The 10,969-nt window shown below is 34.8% G+C and overlaps 2 protein-coding genes across 4 annotated transcripts; both read right to left on the reverse strand.

The window, feature by feature from the left end:
* Window positions 1–746: 746 nt before the first annotated feature.
* On the reverse strand, window positions 747–4,879 carry LOC114734738 (trans-aconitate 2-methyltransferase-like). Of its 3 annotated transcripts, none has more exons than XM_028922379.1 (8): window positions 4,560–4,878; window positions 3,930–4,042; window positions 3,182–3,231; window positions 2,327–2,560; window positions 2,069–2,221; window positions 1,694–1,789; window positions 1,566–1,586; window positions 747–1,138 (listed from the first exon to the last, which is right to left on the reverse strand). In XM_028922379.1, the coding sequence occupies exons 1-8, from the start codon at window positions 4,823–4,825 to the stop codon at window positions 971–973; spliced, it is 1,101 nt and encodes a 366-aa protein (XP_028778212.1). In that variant the 5' UTR covers window positions 4,826–4,878; the 3' UTR covers window positions 747–970. The 3 variants fall into 3 exon arrangements, with proteins under 3 accessions (XP_028778212.1, XP_028778214.1, XP_028778213.1); XM_028922381.1 differs by having other exon boundaries at window positions 3,930–4,037; window positions 4,560–4,679; XM_028922380.1 differs by lacking the exon at window positions 3,182–3,231 and having other exon boundaries at window positions 2,327–2,556; window positions 4,560–4,879.
* A 1,341-nt stretch (window positions 4,880–6,220) lies between these two features.
* LOC114734740 (transcription factor bHLH30-like) lies at window positions 6,221–8,850 on the reverse strand. The gene is made up of 2 exons (XM_028922382.1): window positions 8,123–8,850; window positions 6,221–6,775 (listed from the first exon to the last, which is right to left on the reverse strand). The coding sequence occupies exons 1-2, from the start codon at window positions 8,417–8,419 to the stop codon at window positions 6,302–6,304; spliced, it is 771 nt and encodes a 256-aa protein (XP_028778215.1). The 5' UTR covers window positions 8,420–8,850; the 3' UTR covers window positions 6,221–6,301.
* Window positions 8,851–10,969: the final 2,119 nt, after the last annotated feature.

Here is a 10,969-nt window from a genome sequence, read left to right on the forward strand (position 1 = left end):
TTTAATAATTATAATTAATTTTAGTCAATTTTATTTTTAATTTAGAAAATGCTGAGAACTATATTGGAATATTTTCAATAGAAAATTTGGATTTTTTCCCTCTGTTTTGGAGCTGAGAATGACACATCCGGGATGACAAGGCTAGCATTACAACTGGAAAAAAAAAAATAGTTGTAATTTTTTATAATTCGTATAATTATATACATATCTTACAAAATTCAATAATATAATACTCCTTCGGTCCTTAATATAATACCCATTTAACTAATTTGATTAAATTAAGGAAGTTAGGTAAGTTAGTTAATTATAAGAAACGTGACACATTTTTCCTAAAACATCATAATCATCTTTTTTTAATACCCCCTCTTCCTCTTCTATTTGATTATGATTGAGGGAGTGTCTATAGGGGTAATTTAGAAAAAATTGATAAATATGATAAATGGGTTTTATATTTACAACCAAAACCAACTCAATAATTGAATCCTATATTAAGGACTGGAGGAGTACTAGTTAGGTCGTGAAAATTATGTACGTCTACTTCAATTGCATTACAAAAATCTGAGAAAACTAATCTTCTAGTCCTTGTAACTTGTTTCAGTTTTGAAGGAGGTTCTTGAACTTTTTTTTTTCCCATGAGATCCTTTAAATAAATACATTTATTAGCCCTTCTGTCAAAAATTTCCATTAGGTGGACATTACTGTCCAGTTGACGCTACTTCCCCCACCCCCCTCCAAACCCATCCAAATCCCACCAAATCTCAATCTCGTTTTCCCTATAAATTAATTCCCACACTTCTCTAAATATACTACTGGGTAATTAAGTTAGGTAGAGTACAATGCACCTATAACTATCAACTACCCAAAAAAAAAAAAAAAAAAAGGTTCAGTGGAACTTACATAGATATGTTCATCTGTTCATTTATAATTAGCCAAGTCTTTCTATCCTCCTAATTTTTCCCCCCTTAAATTTTCAATAGGGAACCGTTGCAGTTGCAGTCATGTGCCTTGGGTCTGTAAGAATGGATTGTATGTTGACAAAACCAGCTTGCCTCAGAGTAGCTTCCATATCAGTCAAGTAGTACTCATCAATGAACGGTTCTGTGCTCTTCAACAATGTAAATAGCACAGGGGGCAGTTCCTACAACACCAATGCCAACAACTTTGATCATGTTTCTCTAAGCTGTTCAAATAATTCTGTCACACTCAATAACAGACAGCTTAAGAAAGTGACTCTGAGTTATGTCCATTTAAAAAAGGAACATCTCTGAAGCTTATATCAACATATTACATAACATTAATTTGTGATCCCTTGAATATCTTCAACAGTTAGCATCAAATTTTAAAACTAACATCCTGCATTCAGAAAATTTCCCAGAGAAATAAGGTTACCAACACGATATGGAAGATCACCAAGGAGTTTGTGATGCTATTAGGGTCACAGAAGTTTTCAAAATGTGGATGGACATGTTGGTTGATTGTACTTATAATAAAAACTTAAGACATTTAGGTTGGAGGCTCATCATTGGTACATGATGATCGAAATAGCAGAAAAGGCAAATCCATACCTGAAGAATCTTCGATTTTGGCTGCAGAAACATCAACAATAATATGAGTGCTTATGATAACATACTCTATTATGGTAATTTAAAATAAGAAAGAAAGAAAAGAAAAGAAAAAGGTAAGAATTACATACCGAATTATCTGTCAAAGCTATGGTGCCCCCAGGTCGAAGAAGACGGAATGCTTCCTTTATCATGTTTACTATAGCTCTTTCAGGACATTCGTGAAGCTGCATAAAGTTAGTACTCAAGGAATCAAAATCCAGTCCATAAATATCACTGAATGAATGCTTGAACTTGTGAGATTCAAGAAAGGCAGAGCTTGTGGCACATGAATATTCAGGATCCATGAGCCACAAGGTCCTTAATTGCATCCGTCACTCTTAAATTTCCAAGTATCTCATCGTTGGAAGTTTTGGTTAACTAGGATAGCATAACATGCATATTGAAAATAAAAATAATCTCCAAAGCCTTTTTAGGGAAATACCAAACGGGAAGATGAGGCATACCACAAAAGAAATGGAAACAAGGTCAAAAGACTTGGAAGGCAAGCCTGTGTTTTCTCCATTTGCATGTATCCAGCTAATGGGATGTTTACGTGGTGCTCTATTCTTTTCTTTGAGTTGAGCTACAGCAAGAAAATAAGGTGACAGATCTAGACCCTGGACCAAACATATCAGTCAAAGTCAATAGCAATTTCCAAGTATAAGGCTTCTTTTATTCAGGTGTACTGAGAAAGGAAATTTATCCACTTAAGGCTCACTCACGGTGACTTTGGCATTGGGAAACTTGGCAGCAAGATGTCTTGTGCTTTCACCAACGGAGCATCCAATATCTAGAATGTCATTGATCATGGATGTTTTTGTATACTTAAGATGATGTTGTTCGATTGCTTGAAGCCAGTTGCCACGAAGTATCTGATTTGCTTCATCTACTGAAGAAGCGTCTGGAATTGCTCGTCTCACCATTGACAAAGTAGCAGCCTCTGCTTCAGCTGCTGCCTATCATATAACATAATCTAATTATGATTTCTCTCTGAAGCATATAATATAAAGAAAAAAATATAATGTTTAGAAAGCCACAACACTTTCAATGTGCTAGCATGGAGTATAACTGGCTGCCTTCTTTCATTATGTCTGTGATTCTAATTGGCTTCTTTTTCTTAATCAGTGATTGGAAGTTCAATTTTTTCTCCTCTAAATTTAGTAATTACCCTGAAGCTGGAGAAATTCTAGAAACTTAAAGAGTTCTTTGACATGCTTCTAGCTGTTAGCAATTTTTCGGTCAATAAGCATTACAGACCTTGTTATGCATCAGAATGTTAAGCAGTACATTTACGAGACTAAGGTACATTGCCCCATATAACAAATAATAGGATCTTTTAATGGTGTTCAGCCTTGTCTATATTCGAAAAAAATAGTTTAAAACAAACAGCATCTGGTTTCAATATCCCCAAAATATAGAAGTTGAACTAGGGAAAGCAAGATATACAGAATGTAGAGAATACATAACAAAGAAGAACATGCTAATGTTGATTTAGTCACATTCACAAAGAGGAGTCGTCATGAAATGAAGTGATTGAGTTTCTATAGAATATGTAAAAGTTTAAAGAAGTCTCTTACCAGCCATGTGAGATTGCCCTCGTCATATCCATGGAATGGATTCAAGTAATCTGTACAGTCGGGTGGGCAAATTAATGATAACGTAAGACATTAACAAGTAAGTAATGACTATAGTATGGGCGACCATGGGAACCATTTACCAGGAGTAAAAAGTTCGTATTGAGGTATGAAAGAAAAATGGGAACATATTTACACTCTGAAAAAAAGAACATTCAAAAGTGAAAATGTTGTGGTCAAATATGTATTTCAAAATACAGAAGAGCCATGCCACAATAGAACTTGAAACTGACAGCAGAGGTAAATCTTTCTTCCCAACTTATAATGTGAGGAGTATTTCAGAATATGATCGAGTACACGGTGCGTCTACTAAACTAACAATGCGGCATTAATATAACTATTTCAATTCGAAACAAAAAACCAGTGACAGAAACAAGTTACTGAAACTCAAATCCAAAGGTTTCTGCATACCCCATGAGAAGCATAAGAAGCCTAAGGCGTAATACACGTTTCAATTTAAAAGAGGCATTTCTTCCTATAGCAGAAACATTTTCATAGATCGCTTTCCTCTTATATCAAAAATCATGTGGCTATGATGCTTCTCAGAAGAAAGAGTAGCAGAACGATTCAAGCATAATACAAACAGCATATTCATTTACAAATTTTCCTGTATTCAATTATTTGAGCAAACATATAACAATGCAAAGGAAAGTAGAAAGGTGGATTCTGAAAAATCAATGAAGAAATTTACAATCAGGGTATTCTAGGGAATGGTCTCGAATGCTTTCCAGCTCCTTATACGCGTCTGACTCTAAAATCTCTTTCGCCATTTCCCTCCAAGGTATGTTGTTCTTCTCAGCTGTGCTGTGCCCAACACATCCAAAAATCACTTCCATTGAATTAAGAACACGTTTGGCAAACGACCAACTCAAAAACACAAAAAATCATAGACGTTTCAAGGATTTCCTTATTTGATGAAACTATCAGATACAAATACGAGCCATAGACAGAACGTTTTCACATAATGTAACAGGCCATACATTAGCATCCAAGGTAACTACTAGTTTCAAGGAATCTTTCAGAACATGATCAAGTGCATGGCGCGCCTCTACACTTCTGTTCAAGATATATGGCAGGAACACGTAACCGAGTTTCAAATCCAAATGATCCCACAAGCAGTATGAGAAATTTAAGTTCAAACGCATATAATTCTATTTACAAGGGACATACTTTTTTCGCAAAAACCTGTTGACAACCAAGATGTTTAATATAATGCAACACACCATACTTAAGAATCCAAGAATCAGGTAGTTTACATATCACAGTCAAATCAAAATATCAGACGCCCCGCAAACATAAACCAGTGGGAAGAGAAATTGACCTTATGAGGACCTGCCTCGCGCCGAGCTTGAGGATAGAGTAGAGGGGCTTGAAGGAAATAAGAGCCACGACGAGACGAGAAATAGGAGTGTGTCCAGTCCACTTGGGTCGCACCAGCCGTCCTTCTTCAAAAGTACCGATTGATGTGTCCGACGTCGCCATGTGAACCGCCAAAGAAGGTCGTCTTCTGGTTCTTGAGGTGGTATTGCTAATCCCATTGGCGACAGAGGTAACAGAGAGATTCTGGAGAGATGGCGACAGAGCCATTGTGTTCTGTGGGTGGGAGAGAAGAAGGACAAGCTCCGACGATGGAGCCACTGCTGAGGGCCTGAGGCATGAGATAACGGCTACACTAACTGTAATGGCCCGCCAGATTTCCCCCCTATAGTAACACGCCATGTGGAACTATAAAGAAACACGATATCATCTTCCGTTTTTGGCCAAAAATAAAATCATTTGTAATTATGTTTTTATGTATATGTGTATTTAATAATTTTAGAAAATATAGTTTATCAAAAAGGGAAATCTAATTTATTAAAGGGAAAATAATAAAATTGAGAAAATAAATATTGAAAAATAGACGGTGCAATGAGTAGGTTTGAAAAATTAAGAGAGAGTCTTGAGTGGGGGGGAGGGAGCAAAGCAGACGAGCACGCAGCCAGTAGAAATGAGTAAAAATATTCTTCAAAAGTCAATGCCTTACTATGTAGTCATATAATATATGAACATAAACTTTATATATATATATATAGTCTGATCCTTAATATAAAACATATTCAACTAATTTGATTAAATTAAGAAAGTTAAGTAAGTTAGTTAATTATAAAAAATATAACACATTTTTCCTAAAATATTATAATCATCTTTCTTAATATCCTCTCTCTCTTTTACTTGATTATGGTTGAAAAAATTGATAAATATAAGAAATAGATCTTATAGTTAGGATCAAAATCAATTCAATAATTAAGTCTTATATTAAAAACTGAAAAAGTGTGTGTGTGTAAAGAATCTTGCAGTTATGTGCCTTTTGTCAAAACAACAAAAATATTGTAAGATTATTTTCAGTCAAAAAAGCTTTTAAAATGATATCATCACTCATCCACTCATCATTTCAGGAAAGTGCAGTTTCCCAGAATCAATAAAATTAAAAATTGTAATATGATTTTCTTTGTTGGAAGTTCCTTGAACTAGAGAATGATTAACTTGATCTCTGACCCCCAAGCTTTAATTCTAGTTTAGAGCAAGGAAGGTTGAATCACCAACTGGCATCATTAATTGTTTAATATAAATATATCAAGAAAAAGGCCGAATGCCCTTTAAAACTTTAAAAGACTTGAAAACAACATAATTTACACCAGTTCTCATTCTAGGAAAGGGTATGTGTGATGAGTTTCGAGGAAGGCCTCAAACTCTCGTAACTGGAGTAACTGGAAGTTAGGTTTCTTCCTTGGGCACAGATCTCTGTTTTTTGTGTTCTGTGTTTCAAACCATACAAAGCTAGAATTTAGAAAGAATATTACTTTTTGTCTGTCTTTCTCTGCATCCATATGCTGATGTGATTTTCTATAATTGTCAAATTATCTCTAAAAGGTATCATAAGAAAAAGTTCTAAATGCAAGTTTAACCCAGATAAAGTGCCTATTATATTTTCACGTGATCATGTTACAAGTTTACCTCGTTCATGGTAAATGAAACAAGTGCTGTAATTCAAATCCTCAGATACATTATTTCAAGAACTGGTGTTCACAAGAAATCTCCCAAAGGTGATGAACTGAATATAGAAAGTCTCCTTCTCTTTCTGGTTCTAAAGAGATCTTCTGAAGAAGAGAATCTATCAAGTACAGACCTAATAGCTTGATGAACAGAGACTGCAAGAAACTGACGATATGCAGTATCTTCAATGTTGTGCTCTCTACAGCTAATTATAACAAACACATTCTTCATCCTCCCTCCCAAGGTTGCAATTTCTGCCATCATTATCTTAAGATGAAGGGCATCAAGTGCTTGTCTTAGTTCAGGCAACAACCCTGGTTTATATTCACAACATAGCGATGCTTTGATTGAATAAGGGAAGCCATTTGAACCATCCTCCTGTTCTTCAACTCTTATTTCATCGCTGTCCTTTGGTATCATCAAACCCTCACATGCTTGTGCTGCATTCCTTTTCAGCTCTTTCAAATGTCTGATAACCTCGCCAAGTAATGACGCTTTGTCCATCTACAAGGTCAAAGGGAGAAAAGGACAGTTTCAGATTTTCAAACCATGACATGAGTGATTCAACATTGGTACTGCATCTCAGTTTTATAATTGAAAGCATAAGCTTAACCAGATTGGGCGCTTGATATCAGCCTCTGCTCAACCCTTAGAGAAGTAAGTTTTAAATTATGTTTATGAACATCAAGACGCAAATACAATGCAAGAAACTCAAAACCGTACCATATGGATATAATTCATATGCTGGTCCTCAAAGTCAGGATGTTTAATATCCAAGTATGGGAAGACGATTTTGATCGTATTATTGAATGCTCTATGAGGTTTAATATTCCCGTGCTTGGTTTCTTGGTCCCTTGTAAGGACCTAATCTCATACACTAATATATTAGCCCAGTTGATTGTGCATGGCGGGTTCAAAATCAATGAGCCTAGCTGTGAGGTCTATATTCTGGTGGGTTAACTGGTTTGCAAACCTGGTTGATAATAGTTGGCAGATCTTATACAAAGAAAATAGTTGATTTGAGATGGGTTCTGCCGGGATTTGATGATGGCCATTGCTATGTCAGTGGTCGTGTTTTCTGATCCTCTCCCTATGGTTGAAGCTGTTTGGCAAGAGTCTTTATGCCCAGCACAGGATTGTTGAACCATTGTGGATAACTTTGTTAATCACTAAGCAGTTATTGCTTTAAGTGGATCCAAAGAACTCAGATGCCCCCAACCCTCTTTCTCCCTTTCTGGATCCAGGATTTTAGTTTTCTGTTTTATTTCCACGGCTATGCTACTTATGGTTTTGGTTTTTGTGTTTTTTACGTGCTTTGTACTGATGACTCTGATTATGCTTTTCCGATAGTATAATCTTTGTCGGGGTAAAAAATCCAAGCAAAATGATTTCCATTGTTGAAGCACCCAACGAATATTTCCATACAATTCAACACATAGTTGGGGCAAAAAGAGAATGATATCCAAATTCGATTGTTTTAAAAGCGGAGAGCCTCAGAGCAGATGTATGCGTAAATGACTTATGCAGATCCATCAAACGATGAATTCTCAAGCTACGCTTCACTGCAATAGTTAATACGAAAGAGGAAAATAAATAATAAATCGTCATACAACCTTGAGCTACCAAATATGTGATTCAAACAAATGATTTTTCTGTGGAGTAATGAAATGGAACAACCAAATTTCAGGGCACAATTATCGGCCTAGTTCAGATGTATATTTCATAGAAGCAGAAAGCATAAGACGGAGGAGATTCAACGAGAAAGAAATCTCCCATATATCATGTTTAGTTCCTCCGAACACCATAAACTAAAGGCAGGGTAGCAACACAAGAAAGTAAGATGAAACAAACCTTCTTAGCACCCGGAACTACACTCCTAAGCGTGTCAAGATGTGCATTAATCCTTGCCCTCCTCCTCCTCTCTGCTTCGCTATGGTTCTTCAAACTTTCAACACTTCTCTCATTGGACCCACTCTTGCGCTCCAGTTTGGCCGGAGCAGCCACAAGCTCTCCCTTGTCCCTGTCCAACACCAGAGATGAAGATGAAGCAAACCCTCCACCTATTTCCGCATAGTTATCCAGAAAACCATCAGGACTTGCCTCTGAGGCATTTCCCCGAACACCAGAACTCCAACAAATTGCTTCCATGGCCAAATTACGAGGTGAGGGGGTGACAAAAGGGTAGTGAGGCAGTTTCAGAAAACAAGAGGACCAGAGAGGACAAGACTTTGTGGGGACGGGACCCAGAGAAGAACAACGTTGGAAGGCGTAGCTTGAGTTGGATTGTAGTAGGCAAGGCTGTTGTGGTGGTCACTGTAATTTCCATGAGCGAAACAAGGCAAAGCCTGATTCTTTGCGAGAACTTAATGGAGGAACTGAAAAGCGAGGTGGTTTGTCATGTTGGGTTTGGATTGAACCGAGTTTTGGAATGAAAGGTGAAGAATAGTCAAAGTGGAGAATCAGAAGGAGTCAGTGAATGCTAGTGAGGCAGGGAGACAGAGAGAGAAGGAGAAGATCGCATGAGAGGAAGAGTACGTTCTCTGTTTAGGTGGGGGACTCCATTTTAAACTTAAAATGCCATGCCTTCTCATCAAACTTATTTCAATTGAAAAAAGGTCATTAATTTTTTTTTTTTTAAAAAAGGAAGTTGCACACTTCACTATTCACAAATTGCATGACTCTGCTATGAATAAACATGAGCAAGGGAAGAGTGCTAATTATAATTTATATGCTAGTTTACATATTGGGTGTTGTTAAGTTATAATTTGTGAAGTTGATATCAATATATTTATAAGTTGGAGATGCGGCTTACCTCAAGCCCACTTTAATTTAATATAAGCATATAATAATTGCAGTTTTATTCCTGATATAAGATATAGAGTTAGTTAGTGAGTTAAATTTGGTTTTGAATATGAGATATCAATTTACTTTGTATTTTATAGTTATCAAATAGTTCTTATATTAATAATCGCAAAGAGAGGAGACCGCTCGAATAGTATCATCTCATCTTATACTACCCCTGCTTTTTAATATAAAAGTTAGATAATTAATTTGTAAATATTAAGAAAGTTAGTTAATTGTAATAAACAAATGCTATTATAATAAACGAGTGTTATCTTCCTTAAAATATATTTGTTAATCGTATGCATTAGAATAAAAATCTTTTAACATATGCAAACATCATGAAACTATTTTGATTTTATATTTAGAACCAAATTGAATCTCAAATTTCAACTAGTTCTTATATTGAAAATAAAAAAGTAGTACTACCTCTAATTCTTAATATAAGACCTTCTTTATTTTTATTTTGACCCTAAATATAAGATCTCAATCCACTTTATCTCTAATATTTATGCATTCTTTCTAAGATAATCCTCTTAACAATGATAATTCTAGCCAATATAATTGATTAGAAAGGATATTTTAGGAAATACAACACTTATTTATTACAAATAACTAGCATAACTTCTTTTCTCAGTCTCTTCAAATTATTCAACAAGTTCTTATAATTAGGAGTACTATTTATTGTGAGATTCCTATATATTCTAAAATGAGAATCATCCCATACAAGATTCCTGTTTATACGTTGTGATATGAAATCCCTCAGGTTGTTCCTCATAATTTAGGTTTAGGATTGTATTTTTTGCTTCCTTAGCCTATTTTTTAGACCAGATCATGCCGTGACTTTAGGGCCTTCCACACGTTTTCCTTAATTGCTAAACAAAACACAGATTTTGAGATGCCAAAAATGTCCCATTCACCTGAAAAAAAAGAAAGTAAACATTATTATTTTTGGAATTGACATAAGTTATTCATAGTCTCTGTTTTCACCTAAAATTGTCGTATTTTTGTAGTATTCAAATTGAACTCCATTATTATTAATTACCTAGTCTCCATAGTCTCTGTTTTCACCCGTTTAATTTAATAAGTGGCATTATTATTTTTAAAATAGGCCGCTCTTAGTTACTTCGCGCAAATTCATTAAACAGAAAAAAAGAAATTAAAAGCTGTCAGAATTGGACCATTATATTTGTCAACAAAGTTATAGTAATATTATTTTTAATTCCTGACATATAAAAATTATTTAACTAACTTAGATAAATTAAAAAACAAATAAATTGGTTAATTATAATAAATATAAATATCTGTTTATAAGTTAGATAAATTAGCTTGAGAAAAAAATAATAAATATGAAAGATTAAAAGAATAAAAATACGATCAACAAGTAAAACCAAAAATAATAATAAAAAAGTATTAAAAAATTGCATGATTCACAAATTATAAACAAACAAGTTATACATTGAGATTTGAGCATAGTACAAGCACACGTCTAATTTACTAATAAGTAGTAATTTTTTTTTTTAAAAAAATCCATTTGCACACGTCAAATGGAAGGTCAGGGGAAGAATCTGAATGAAACAATGATAAATCATGGAAAAAAAATCAGTTGTTAATAGGATTTAATAATAAAGCATGATGTGAAAATGAGATTTGTTAACAAGTAGAAATTGCGTGTGCGTCTCTTGGGCGTGTGGAAACGCCCGCAATACTTGAATCTTTGTTTGAGAATGGAGATTCATTGGTGGACGTTTCCTCATTAAGCAATTCCTAGCTTTTAAGTTAGGCAAAAGCCACTAACCACTTCTTCGTCTTTTTTAATTTCCTTAACTTAATGATTAATTGATGTGCTAATCACAT

The sequence above is a fragment of the Neltuma alba genome, unplaced genomic scaffold, assembly GCF_004799145.2.
Source record: "Neltuma alba isolate B1F8T4 unplaced genomic scaffold, ASM479914v2 tig00013135_pilon, whole genome shotgun sequence".
In the NCBI taxonomy this organism is placed as follows: Eukaryota; Viridiplantae; Streptophyta; class Magnoliopsida; order Fabales; family Fabaceae; genus Neltuma; species Neltuma alba.

Excerpts from the sequence above, each read along its gene's own strand:
- LOC114734738 (XM_028922379.1), bottom strand. The coding sequence starts at position 4,825 with ATGGCTCTGTCGCCATCTCTCCAGAATCTCTCTGTTACCTCTGTCGCC. Across the intron at positions 2,561-3,181 it reads AGGGCAATCTCACATGGCTG|GCAGCAGCTGAAGCAGAGGC; the intron begins GTAAGAGACTTC and ends GTTATATGATAG. Across the intron at positions 2,222-2,326 it reads TTCCCAATGCCAAAGTCACC|GGTCTAGATCTGTCACCTTA; the intron begins GTGAGTGAGCCT and ends TGTTTGGTCCAG.
- LOC114734740 (XM_028922382.1), bottom strand. The coding sequence starts at position 8,419 with ATGGAAGCAATTTGTTGGAGTTCTGGTGTTCGGGGAAATGCCTCAGAG. Across the intron at positions 6,776-8,122 it reads TAGTTCCGGGTGCTAAGAAG|ATGGACAAAGCGTCATTACT; the intron begins GTTTGTTTCATC and ends TTGACCTTGTAG.